Source organism: Passer domesticus, chromosome Z (genome assembly GCF_036417665.1).
Source record: "Passer domesticus isolate bPasDom1 chromosome Z, bPasDom1.hap1, whole genome shotgun sequence".
Lineage (NCBI taxonomy): Eukaryota > Metazoa > Chordata > Aves > Passeriformes > Passeridae > Passer > Passer domesticus.
This window is the reverse complement of record NC_087512.1, coordinates 46,614,963-46,628,344: the sequence shown is the minus strand read 5'-3', so window position 1 is coordinate 46,628,344 and position 13,382 is coordinate 46,614,963. Positions and strand designations below refer to the sequence as shown.

The 13,382-nt window shown below is 44.3% G+C and overlaps 1 protein-coding gene across 2 annotated transcripts in view; it reads left to right on the top strand.

The window, feature by feature from the left end:
- Positions 1-13,382, top strand: part of SLC49A3 (solute carrier family 49 member 3) — a 25,424-nt gene extending 12,042 nt beyond the window's left edge. The window contains exons 4-10 of one of the 2 annotated variants that reach the window (XM_064405802.1): positions 4,322-4,398; positions 4,516-4,653; positions 5,217-5,333; positions 6,859-7,011; positions 8,802-8,959; positions 9,946-10,058; positions 11,472-13,382. In XM_064405802.1, the coding sequence (XP_064261872.1) occupies positions 4,322-4,398; positions 4,516-4,653; positions 5,217-5,333; positions 6,859-7,011; positions 8,802-8,959; positions 9,946-10,058; positions 11,472-11,626 (911 nt within the window). In that variant the 3' untranslated portion in view covers positions 11,627-13,382. The remainder of the gene's footprint in view (positions 1-4,321; positions 4,399-4,515; positions 4,654-5,216; positions 5,334-6,858; positions 7,012-8,801; positions 8,960-9,945; positions 10,059-11,471) is intronic. The other variant, XM_064405803.1, reaches the window with a different exon arrangement.

Here is a 13,382-nt window from a genome sequence, read left to right as displayed (position 1 = left end):
TGCAGGCTGAATGGGCTGTGATTGTTGTCTGCTGCAACATCTGCATGTTGCTTCCATTAATAATGCCTGGTTAGATCCATAATGTATGCTGTACAGTATCAGGATTTAATTTCAAGAAAATTTAAATACTGTCTGGAAGGAGCATCTACCGCAGCCCCAGTCTTTTAATCCAGTGGTTAATTGACTCATGACAAATGTCAACATCTTGATGCTCTTTATGCCCCATGTATTCAGTCTTGTTGCACCTGTCTGTCGGGTTGTTATCAGCTCTTCTTTACTTTGTCTTGAAAGACTGAATGGCTCCCACCCAGCCACTTTACAGCCAAATTTCCCTTTGCTTCTTCACACTTGTCTCCATTCTTTCTGTTGCTGATGTGAGCTTTTTTGTGTCATCTTGCTCCAATTTATGAGTGCCCACTTCCTGTGTAATTAATGCTGAGCGGCACTCAGCATTCCAGTACTGTCAGTATCAGTGCTGCATACAGAAACTGGATCTACAGCCTCCTTGCTGTTAATGCCTATAGTAGGCTTCCGTGGGCTTTTGTGATAAATATGAACCTTGCACCCAGGATCCTGCTGAGCAGCTGAAATTACTATGACTCAGCTATCATAATGATTAATGACTCAGCTCAAGTGTTTGTTCTACCCATCACTTGTGGAGACTTACTCAGAGAGAAGCAGTGCAAGGCCAAGAACTCATCCCCTGTGAAGATCACAAGAAATTCTCCTGTGTCAGAAGGAGAAATAGTTGTCTGAGTCCACTGAAGTGACCTCTGCTTCATTCATAGGAGTCTTCATTTATTGAAGTCTGTTGGTATATCACTTTCTTCACCCTGAAGAGTTCCAGTGCATCAGGATCACTGACCACAAAACACACAGCCCCACTGCAGAGGGGCTGCAAGCTAGTCCACCAGGACCCCTCAATCATAAATGTATAGTTGATTAACTCAGTGGCCTCCTTTCCATTCGTTATCTAGGCCATGTAATAGCTCTTCCCAGGAAAAGAAGGCAACTGAAACCATGTAATTACTCAAGTGGTCTCCTTTCAAATTTAGCCCAATGTGCACCTATACCTTTCCAACCCTCCTATACACTTTCTGGAACTTCTTCAGCATGTTGATAGTTCATGGAACAGCTGACTAGTTTACAGGCAGTCCCCTACAATGCCCAGTTGCATTTTACCCCAACAGAGGAGACGTAATCCATCTCCTTGGAAACTGCTGTTTAATTGTTTCCCTGTACTTAGAAGCAACTAATATTTTACCATCATCATAAGCTAGTACTTTCTCAAGTACAGAGTAGAAATGCTACAGTTTTATGCCATAGGATTATTAATGATGCCTCAGCATCATTATAGACAGACAGCGGTGGAAGTCACCTTTTGGGATCATCTTGTCCAACTCCCTGATCAACCAGAGTTGTCTAGACCAGCTTGCCCAGGTTTATGTTGAGTCAGGTTTTGATTATCTCCTTGGATGGAGGTGTAGCAGCTTATCTGAGCATCTTGTTTCAGTGATGAACAGCTATCACAGTAAAGAAGTTTATATTCAGGTAGAGTTTCATGTGTTACACTTTGTACACCACTGAGAAAAGTCTGGTTCCATCTTTATAATTGCTGATCAATGTTCTTTTCTCTAGGCTAACTACTCCCAGCTGTCCCAGCCTCCTTAGGTATGAGAGATGTTCCAGACCTGTAACCATGTCTTTGGCCCTTGACTGGATTTGCTCCACTAACTTGGTACCTTGTGTCAAGGAACACAGCATTGGACTTGGCACTCTGTATGTTTCTCACCAGGGCTTAGCAGAGGAGGAGGATCATGATCTTCTACCTGCTCTTCCTGATGCAGACCAGCATGCTGTTGGACAGCTTTCTGCAAGGATTCATTGCTGGCTTATAGTCAACTTGCAATCCACCAGGACCCCAAGTCCTTCTCTGCAAAACTGCTTTCCAGCAGCTTCTCCGGGCTGATCAGTCCCACGTCTTTTAGTGGCTCCTCACATGACAGAAGCTCTAGTCCTCTAATCATCTTTTCTCTTTTCTGGACCAGTAAAGAGGTGTCTCTCTCACACTGGGAACCTGAGAACTGCTCACAGTTCTCCAGATGTGGACTTGCTAGTGCTGAGTAGAGGGTAAAGACCAGCTCCCACTGACAACACTTCCTAATGCTGGGCCCAGGATTGTGGTGGCTTTCCTTATCAGAAGGCTGTGTTGCTGGCTTATGGTCAAGTTGGTGTGCACCAGGACTCCCTGCCCACTCCTCGTCTGGTCCTTCTCTGCAGAGTTGCTTTCCAGTTGGTGAGTCTTAAGGAGTACTGGTGGATGAGTTATTATTCTTCCCAAGGTGCAACATATTATTTCCTTTAGTCAAACTTCACAAGGTTCTCCTCCGCGTATTTCTCCAGTCTATTGCAGTACCTCTGAGTGGCAATATGGCCATCTCTTCTGCAAGTCACTCTTCCCATTGTCACATCATCTACAAACTATCTGTGGGTGCACTCTGTCCTATCCAGGTAAACTGTATGGCCCCAGTATTAACCCCTGTGGTGCATCACTGATGACGGGCCTCCATCATAATGATGACAATCCTTTGGGCCCAGCCATTCAGCTGGATTTCAGTTCATCTTGCTGCTCACTTGTCTAGACAGTACTTCATCAGCTTGTCCTCAAGGTTGTTATGGAGACAGTGTCAATTGCTCTTTTCTCATCCATACAGCAGTCATTTCACTGTATAAAAGCTACCAGGTTAGTTAAGCTTTTTTCCTTTCCACCTTGTCATCCCTCATGTGCCTGGAAATGGTAGCAAGGCTTGATTATTCCATGACCTTCCCAAAAGCCTGAAGTTCCCTGGATTCTCCTTCTTGTTCTACTTGAAGATGGGAGTTACATTTGCTCTCTTCCACTCCTCAGGAGCCTCTTGGAATTGCTGTGGTCTTTTAAAGGTAACCAAAAATGGCCTTGCAGTGGAAACAATCTGTTGCTTCCGCACTGATGCGTCCTATCAGGCCCATGGATTTGTGTCTCTGGCTTACTTAATATTCTCCAATCTGGTCTTTCTCCATTGAGGGTAAATCTTTATTGCTTCAAACTTTACCTCTGATTCCAGAGCTGAAGTTCAGTCTTACCAATCACAGAAGAGATGAGGAAGGCATTGAATACGTTGATGTTTTCTGTGTCCTTTGTCACTGAGTCTCCTGTCCCATACAGCAACAGGGCCACATTTCTCTAACTTTCCTTTTTCTGCAAAAGTAGTTAAGGGTACCTTTCGCATTGCCCTTCACCAGATGCACCAGGCTGGCTTTGGCTTTCTTAACCCCATCCCTGCACACTAGTAGAAAAGCAGCTTTACTTCTTTGACCGTTTGCAGAATGTTGTCTTAACATTAAAAAATTGTTGTTTGTAATTTTGGATGTTCCCAAGCTGAGTCCCAGAAGTGCTGCTTCACACACTGCTCAGCTCCAGTCCCGTAGTAATGCAACTGCCTCCTGCTGTACAAAATCTGCAAGATTCTCTGCTGCTATGTAATTTTTGTACTTGGTAGTAGAGATCAATTTGTATACCTGCCTGGTCTTTGCAAAGGAAGTATAAAGGCTTGAAAGGTCTCAGGAATGACCTAGTGTCACTTTTTTGTTCATGGCCTTTTTACAAAAAAAGTAATAGCATCCTGGTGATCCTCATAAAGAGCAGCTTGAGGAACGTTGCCTTCTACATCTGAAGAGCTGTGTCGGTTTGTAGATTCCTATATATGAGGAGGACATGGACATATTAATGTAAGTGCAGTTAAGAAGCCACTAAGACAATTAAGGGAAACGAGCATTTGTCTGGCAGTAGAGGCTAAGAGATCTGCGGCTGTTCACCCTTAAACAGAGGAATTCTCTACACAATGTATACATGCCTAATGGCATAGGGGAATACAGAAAGAAAAACACCTCTGTAACTCCTGCTAGGTAACACCAGGACAGATGACATGTATTCGCCCATTTTAATTTTGTTCCTTCAGCTTGACATTTACTGATGCAGCCTTGTGAGAGTGAGGACATCATAGTCCATAGTTGAAAAACAGTTTACAGGAGTTAGGAGTTAAAGGGAGATGGTTTTATAGAATGGATTTCATGGGCGTGAGACAACATATGTGGCAAGAGTAAGACTACACAGTAGTCTTCTCCAAATGTTCCCCTCCTGGTTCTCTCTCTATATGCCTTGTTTTGCCCTTGTTCATTACAATGCTGCACATTGCAGCTGGGATGCTGGCAGGCAGTAGGGCTGGATACATGATCCAGACTGCTTGCATGAAGAAAATGTTTCTCTTCTATTTCCTTCCAGCCAATCCCTTGGGCATTCTTATAGCAAACTTGTTGTCCCCGGCACTAGTTCCTGAAGGAAAGCACATTCCATTGATGGTAAATGAAAACTGCTTTAATCAGTCAGCTGGCCTGATTTGGGTCCAGCTGATTTATTTGTTTAGAGGTGGTGGAGCTGGAAAGACCAGTAACTTGTCTTGTCCTTCTGTTGCGTAGCTGGGTATTTATGCTGTCCCAGCAGTAACAGCCTGTGCTCTAGCAACTCTGGGGATTCACGAGAAGGTCCCGCCAACACCTCCATCAGCCAGTGCCACCAACTCCAACTCACAGCCGTTCTTCACAGGGCTCAAAATGGTAAGTGTTGCAGCATAGGGACTGCCGTGCTGGAGTGAGGGATGCAGCCCTGCAAGGCAGGGATATGCTGAACAATTTGCTTACAAAACAGACTCTGAATGCCACTCCTCCAACCTGCCATGGAAGATCCTTGAAGGAGATCAGTATTCCTTTCTTCCTCAGGCAATGGAACCTGCTCACAGCAAAGGTGCAAGAGATGCTATCTGACCATTCAGCTGTGGGCTGGGAGCCATTCAGATAGCTCAAACAGGCAGACTTGGGCTTATCCAAGAGGAGCACACAACCTGAATCTTCTGAGCAGATGTGGTAATAGTTAGGATAGCACATGGCAAAGCAAAAGAAGAATTTGAGCACTGAAGAGTTCCTTCCTCCGTAACATGGTCCCCATTGTAACTTGTCCTCTGGCTGAACTGCCAGGACAAAGCCACACCTTCATCAATGATCATGGGGTTACCTTGTCAGCAATTTCAAGTGAGGAGTCAGAGCCAGTGACCCTCAGGTTTGCTGTCACAGACAGGCCTTTTTCCTCCTCCACTTATCTACATTAATTTATTTTTTTTTAGCTCCTGAGAAACAAGCCATACATCATCCTGGCAGTGTGTTTTGGAGGAGGAATTGGGATGTTCACCTGCTTTTCAGCTCTGCTAGAACAGATCCTTTGTGAAAAGGGATATTCAAATGTGAGTCTTCGTGCTTTTCTCCCCATTGTCCACATTGTCTATGATACAGTCATATTGATATTCCTCATAAAGGACTCAGAGCAAAATGAAGACAATTGAATATGCTGCAGTCTCATATCTTATTTGTTCATGTTATCTAATATAGATTAAGCAGCAGATTAATCCAGAATGCAGTCAGACTCTTAGTATAATAAATGACCTGCATTTTCATTATTGCCCATGGCCAGGCTCCCGCTTGTAAATAAATTTTTTTTTTAGGAAAAAAGAATATTGTGATTTTTCTAATCCACTCCAGAGCATTGCTCTCTATGCAGCCTTCTGTCACCTAATCCAGAGTAGAATGGGGCCCAGGCAGGCCCTAGAGTGAAGCTGAAGACCAGCTGATGTAAGCACCTTTTCCTCTTTGCACAAATTTACCTGAATTCAGGGCAGCAGAAGAGGTCAGTGGTACTGTCACAGCTGTTTATTCAGTCTTCTCATGACACCAGCAGGTGCTGCTTTTACAGTTCAGCACAGTATGTGCACAGCTGGTTCCTGCTGCTCTCTCCATCCTGCTTATTAGGAGTCCCCCTGCCCCCAGTTTAGGTGTTTCCTCAGCAGGCTGCACTTCAGTCCTGGTGTTTGTATTGCCATGGGGGTCCTCTTAAAACACCTCTCCAGCTGTTACATATGCACATTAACATGTCTGGTCTCTATTCACCCCCTATTCAGCTCCCAGATCTGATATCTGGCTCAGGGCTCCATAGCCAGGTCACATTTTGCACACTCCATTGGCTTTTAACTGGAAACCTCTTAAACTTTGCAGCCTTGCTTTCTGTGCATCCTGATTTTGTCCCTGTGTGACTGGCTTGTCCTTTAGCCCAGAGAAGCTATTCCATGTACCCTTTCATTCCAGTGCCCCTGAGGGTCCCAAACATGTTTTTCCAAGTTTGTTGAAAGCTTCTCTGCTTTCAGGATTGATGTCTGCATTTAAATTCTTGTGGAGCTGGAGAAGTGCTATAATCATGTGCCCTATCCTAGCCACTGCTCATTGCCTCTCTAGTTAGACTTTGACACAGCTGGTGTCTCCTCTAACATGCTTCAGGTGTGCCACTGCAGGTCCCTGGTAAGAAAAGGGCCAGGAGGGTAATTACAAACATCAGCAGGTACCAAGGCAGCTGGGCCTGTTGCCACCAGTGTGGACAAAGCACCTGACTGCCACTGGAAGAACCCAGTGGCTCCAGGCTGGAATATTTAATGCCAGGGACCTGCTCTGGCTCTGCATCCAGCCTCCCCTGACAGGTGTACAGAGATTTGTCATCCTTTGGGAGTGCTGCCACCCTTCTGTCCCCACACACTTGTAAAAGCACCTGGACTCTGTCATTTGCTACTCAGAGCTCTCTGAAGGCTTCAGCTACTGCAATGGTCAAGGAAGCTTTTCCTACCTCAGGAAGTGAACCACTGGTAGCTGACAGATGGGTCAGTGACATTAAAATCTCTGATCTAACTGCTCTAGTTTCTCATTACTTGTTCTTCTGCCCTCCAGGATTTTGCTGGCCTGAATGGTGCACTGTTCACAGTCTGTGGTTTGTTGGGTGCTTTCCTGCTAGGCATGTATGTCGACCGGACAAGGAAGTTCATAGAGTCCACCAAGATCAGTTTCTGTCTGAGTGCACTTGCCAGCATCATGTTCGCAGTGGTGAGTTCTCCCTTGCATTGTGCCATTCCCATGGGCTTATTTCTGTTGCTATCTGATAAATCATCAACTTAAACCAAGGTCATTTATGTCATAGTGTTTATTAAGCCCTGTGTTACGCTTTGGGATTATCTCTTTGGGCTGGGAATTTCTTGTTTTAAAGAAAAACCCTTTACAGTGATTTGACAGTCACTGTGGAGCCTGAGACAGACTGATTTGGCATAAATAGGCATAATTTTACTTCTCTGTACGGCTCACTATGTTTGCGTACTAACTCCTGAGACCATTCTTTCAAACACAAAAAGAAAGGGAATTGCTAGATATTTATATCACAGAAATGAACAAGAATGTCATGTTTTTCCAGCTCCTGCCTTTAACAGTGGTGAGTGTTAGGGTTGTAATATTAGTGGAAAGCACCTAGTTATATTGTAATTCTGAAGTAGTTCCTTGTGGGGGACAAGAGAGGCAGAAGAGGAAAATGCTTGAATTCAGCCAGGAGAGAAGTGCACAACCTGGAGACTTTACAACCACGGGGCCAGGTTACGAGTACTGCACTCAAGCACAGCCATTGCCAGTGGGAGCCATCACACAGCAGGAATTTGATCACAACACACAGCACTGCAGAGGACCCGTAATGCTGCAGGTTTCGGCTTTCCCAGCAGCCTTATGCTGTGCATTTCTCTTGTATAGTAAAAAATACAGACTTTCACTAGTGGGTGATCACACCTTCCCTGGGGCCAAGGTTCCAGAGATGGTAGCTTCATTTGGAAGAGACAGACAAACATAATGCTTTTGTCAATGTAGGACAAGATGCCTAAAGCACACCTTGCATTTTCCACTTTCATATTCTGGCTTTTGTTTTGAGGATGATTGGAATACAAGCCAGCTTGCCTGGACTCAGGTGAAGCACTGAATAGGTAAGAGTCTGTGTTAGGAGCAACAAGCAAACCTATTCCTCCTGCCCTTCCCTCCTCACCTTCATCTGATACAGATGAACTGTTAGTTCAAAGTAGTAGAATAAAAATCACCCTTTCAAATCTGTTTGATCCCTTTGTGCTTTGAACTCAGATTCCAGACACACAGAGTTTTCCTTGACGTAACCAGTTTAGCTGGGCCAGATTTGCTTCCATCCCAGGACAGACACCTTGTGCTCCTGTGTCGAATTTATTACATGGTCAAGGAAGGAGGTACCAGCAGCATGGCTGCAAAGTACTTTGTCTTTAGTAGCATTGGCTGAACAAGGTCATACTCTTTCCTCCAGAGTTAGGGACAAGGCTGTTCTAGGCACTAAACCAATCTTCAGGTTTTGTAAATATTTCAGGTGGTTTTTTGTTTGCTTTTTTGTTTGGATCTTTTGAAGTTAAAATCCTAGTGTTACAAATGTCTGACTGATTTACCCTGTAATTGAGCTGTAGCAACCCAGAATTCTCACAAGTAACCTAATACAAACATAATTTCCAAAATGTTATTTTGCTTTGGGACAAAGGTATGTGTTTCACTTGGCCCTAGAGAGCTGTTGAAATACTACTGTAAGTTACTGACTGGTGGAGTTACTATAGTACAACCACACCAGTGCTTTTCAGATAATTCTGCTCATCCTCTCCTTACTTCAATTCAACAGATAGCTCTCCATTTTGTAGCCTTCTGTTGACTCTAGAGGGTTGAGAGTGAAAAATTGATTTCCGTAAAAGGTAGGGAATATACTGAGACTTCCTACAGGTTAAAGGTTCAGAGACTTTCTGCACAACAGTGCTGACATTGGGACTTTGGTATTGTCTTTTTTTTGCCTGCAGACTTCTCGATTCAGACATCAGGCCATCATGTTGGCCATCACCAGTTCACTCTTCGGTTTCTTTGGTTTTGCTATCTACCCCATTGCCATGGAGCTGGCTGTGGAGTGCTCCTACCCTGTAGGAGAGGGCACATCTACAGGCCTGATTTTTGTTGCAAGGTAAGCAGATTAAATCCAATTGACAGATGAGCTTGGGTTCCAATACTCACACACACACACATACACACACACAGGGGTGTGGGTGCAGATACAGACATCAGTGCTTGCTGTCCTGCTGAATGTCTTTCTGGTGTCTGTGCACTTGCACCTGGCAAGGGGAGCTGGCTGGCTAAGCCATAGAGTTGAAGGGCTAAATGCTTTAAAGCAGGGAGGACTATGTGGAAGAGGTGCAAGAAAAGCAGTAAGGAAGATGAAGGTCTCCCTTGGTTGGCACAAAGCATGCCCAGCACCACCTGCCTTTGAAGTAGATGGGGGTTGCATGCCTGATAGAGGCACCCATTCCCACACCAGTACAGGGACGAGTCAGTTCCCAGTGCTCTGTTGAGGGACAGTGGCTGTCCTTCCAGTTACCAATTTACCTGCCTAGGGCTGGCTCTGGACTTCAGCAGGAATGACTTGCTGCAGCTCTAAGCAGCAACACCAGTGATCTGATGCCATGTGTTTGTGTCAGGAGGAGGTGCAGCAGCAAGAAACATCAGTGAGGGGCATCGGACACTGCCTTTGAAGGCTGTCTCTTACTGGTTGTAGACTTAGTGACTGCTGCCAGCCAGCTGTGAATGAGGAGGAGGCTGAAATCATAGCCTTTCTTGTATCCTCAGTTCTGCAGTGAGAAGTGTTTCCAAGTCTCTGCCCAGTGAATATGCCTCAGGTTTTTGTCAGGTGTAGTTCAACACCTGCTCACCTTCAGAGGGAGTATGTAGTGATCCTGGCACACTGACCCTGTGTCTGGAATTGACCAGGACACTGTGGAACAGGACCAGTTAACCAAATGTCTGGGCCAGAGGAATCCAACAGTAGCTTTCTCTGCTAGAAGCACCATGCTGCAGAAAGAGGCATCATTCTCTTCCGGCTGGGGAAGGTGGCCCTGTCTGCAGCACTGGTACCTCAGGCAGGTAACATAACTGCATGTTGGCTTCTCCCCACAGCCAGATTGAGGGTGTGATTTTAATGATTCTTCTACAAGCTCTCACTGTCCATGTTTCTGAGGATCCATTTTCCACCTGTGCCCTTGATGAGGATGGAGCCCTGGACTGGACAAGTACGTATGTCCTTAGGAAATTATGCTGGACACTCGGTTGCACCCCGTGTACTCCCCACTCTCCTCCAGGTCTCAGTTTGAGGAACCCTGCAAGTCTAATTCCTATTGTAGAATATTTTCTAACCCCCTTTCTGAGACTGATGGTGTACTCCTTGCTGCTCCTGCTAAACCAATCCTTCAAGATTGAAATAGTAAGAACTCTAAAGTGCCACGAATGCCACTGCTGGCACTGGGTTAAAATTTCTCTTGCAGTCACCCTGAAGAGACTTGAGTTTCATAAAACTAGAAAGCAGTTCTGAGGGGAAGACACTGGCCATTTAGCATAACCAGGGCTGGTTTTTATACTGGAGGCCAAGGTTACAAATGCTTTGACTGAAAGCTACATCTGTCTGTTCTGCCTGTATTTGTAACATACTCGTATAGCTTTGTTCTCACTTATTCCAGATTTCCCTTCCGTTCCTAGCTGGTCAGAAGAGACAGCAACTGAGAACAGGAGCACATAAGTGTTTTCAGTGCAGGATAAACCCTAGTCTTGATCTCTCAGCTGGTTCATATTTTTGTAATACTGACACCTGGGGACACCATAAGCAAAGGCTGACTATCACCTGTTAAATACATGCTGCGTGACTGAGCAGAAACTCCCCAGAATAAAGTCTACTAGCTGTAAGGAATTAAGGCTTCATAATAACTGTCCCCAAAAAGCAATTTGACTGCTTCATCTCTGAAAGCCTGCAATTTAATCAGATCAGAGCTGGATCTTGGGATTAGATACCCATTCATATTCCTTTTTTGGTCTGATACATACAGGAAAATCTGTGGAGAAGGGGATGAAGACGTTCATTTGGAACAGTGGTGAAATTAGAACTACTTGCAGGCTTTGTTGCCTAATCTTTTAGATATACTTTTTTTCCCTTCCGAAAAGATTCTTTAAACACAAATTTGTCATTAATAAAAGTTCATGTTAAGCGTACTTTCCTACATCTTGCTCTCAGATGATTTTACAAGAAGCACTACCTGTGAGGACCTTGTGGAGCTCAAGTGATTTGATTCAATCTTTTTGTAATGTTTTTCACTAACCCCCAAGACACAAACATGTACACTTATAGAGGGATACACGCTCCTACAAGTAAAACGTGCTCTGATGTGAGACCTCCAGCCTGGGGTATCATGCAGGACACAGTGTCCTGGAAGCCTTCCACATTTTACCTAAATACTCTTCCTATGCTAGTGTTAGGTAAAGCAAGATTTGTCTGTTACCAAACTGGTAATGTCCCACTGTGGTCTGCATCCTGTCCTCAGGGGTATCACTTGGCAGGTGGTCAGACAGAATGTCATTTTGCGGAGTTGACCTGTAGATTTCTGCAACCATGGGGAGTTTTGGATTCACTGCCTAAAAGTGTATCTCTCTTACAGCTCCGGTACTGGTGCTGGCTGGCCTCTGCAGTGGTATGGCTTGTTTCTACGTGATCTTCTTCCACACTGACTACAAGCGGCTCCATGCTGAGACAATCAGTGCTGATTTGGTCAAGGCAGAAGATGCAGTGACAGCACATGTTTCTGAATCCTAAACTGACCAAAAGGGGATGCCAAGGGTCAGGACTCAGACTAGTGGGCATGGACCAATCCTGAGCTGGTACACTGGGATATCTGTGTCATGTTGCACAGTAAGCAAGGACTAGAGCAAATAGCACCTTTGCTGTGCATCTCAGTCTTGTGTTTATTTGGGGATCTGGGCTGTTAAGAAAGGTTATCCTTCTAGAAAGGTCAAAGTGGCAATGGACAACTATGTTCTTAACTAAAATTTTTAGCCAACTTGATTCAACCTAAAGAAATGCCATAGTGGAGGGTAGCATTGTATTTCAGCCATTTTTAAATTTTCATGTACGTGGATCAAGGGTGAAGGTTTCAGAAAGATGGAAGCTGTGCCTACCACAAACCCAGTGGAAAACATCTATTTAAGGACTGTGGTATAGCATAACAACTCTTCCACTCGTGTTGGAGCTAATTGTGCCTTTTAGCTAAAGGGCAGTAGAAACTAGAGCATCCTTCCATTCCTATGGGGATATGTAAGTATGTGATCTGTAATACAAGTCTGTTACAATGAGTCACTTTGTCTTCTACAAAAAAAAAAGCCTTCCCTGTAGTGCTGCCTATAAAAGAAAATATCAGTAAGCAGCAGAAGTTAAATACAGCAGCATTTCTCACCCCTCTGCTACTCTGCTAAATGCTGAGACATTCAGGATTAGCTTGTTTCACTTGGGATTCTGTTTCTTCACCTCTTTTGCAGTTTCAGTGGTTTAAGTTTTCCACAAGAAGACAAACTTGCTGGTTTAGTATTAAACTAATGTGATGCTCTCCTATCGAGCATCACTCCTTGGGGAATGACACTGTAGTGCCTGGCATGATAGAAGCTGGCAAAAGAACTGGCAAAGGTGACACTTTAGTGCAGGGACTTGTCATAAGTTTCTGCAGGTGACAGAGGCTTTGGGGAGGAGAGCAAGTAAGAAACAACATCAAAAAACACCTGTTCTCTCTGCACCTGACATTTGTTCTTTAGTGTTAGATGAGACAGGAAGTGACACAAAAGATCCCTTCTGGAGTTCAGTTACACTGACAATTACAATGGGTACAACTGTATTTTTACATTTTACAGCACTTCCACAGCAGTGTAATGTCCTGCTTTGAGTTCAGGTCTAGGTGTACTATCTGAGAAATTCTTACTTTATAACACTTAAAAAAAAAAATTTGATAGTTGGGATTTCATGATGCTTCATGTGATACGTATTTCAAGGGAATCTGAGTAGTTGCTGATTAAGGGACCCTGATGCAAATTGAATCTGTGACTAGCTTCATCCAGTCCAGCTAGGAGACAATCCCAATGCCAAGAACACACTGTGCCTGGGGAAAATTGTACAAAGGAGCTCTCTCAGTGTCTAAATTCTCTCCTCCATTAGCAACTGGAAGGCTCTCCCTTTGTTAAACATGTTTGCATGCTTCTAAGGAGCCTGCTTGTTCCTACAGCCCCAGCTGTGCTCTCACTAGTAAGCACTGATGTTTGTCAAAAGGAGCATGAAAGAAGTCTGAAACTAAAGTGAAACAAGATTGTTTAAACCTGTCAGAGGAATGAGACAGCTGTCTTTTGCAAAACTAGCTGGTCAGTTCTGCAGCCCTGGAACTAACATACCAAACAGATTAACGCCAAATTTACCTTCCACTTCTGAATTCCACTGTACTGGGAAGCAAGAAGCACTTGATATTTTATAATTTTATATATTTACAAATGTTTATTTTTTTTTTAATAAAGGGTGGTTTAAGAAAGGATTA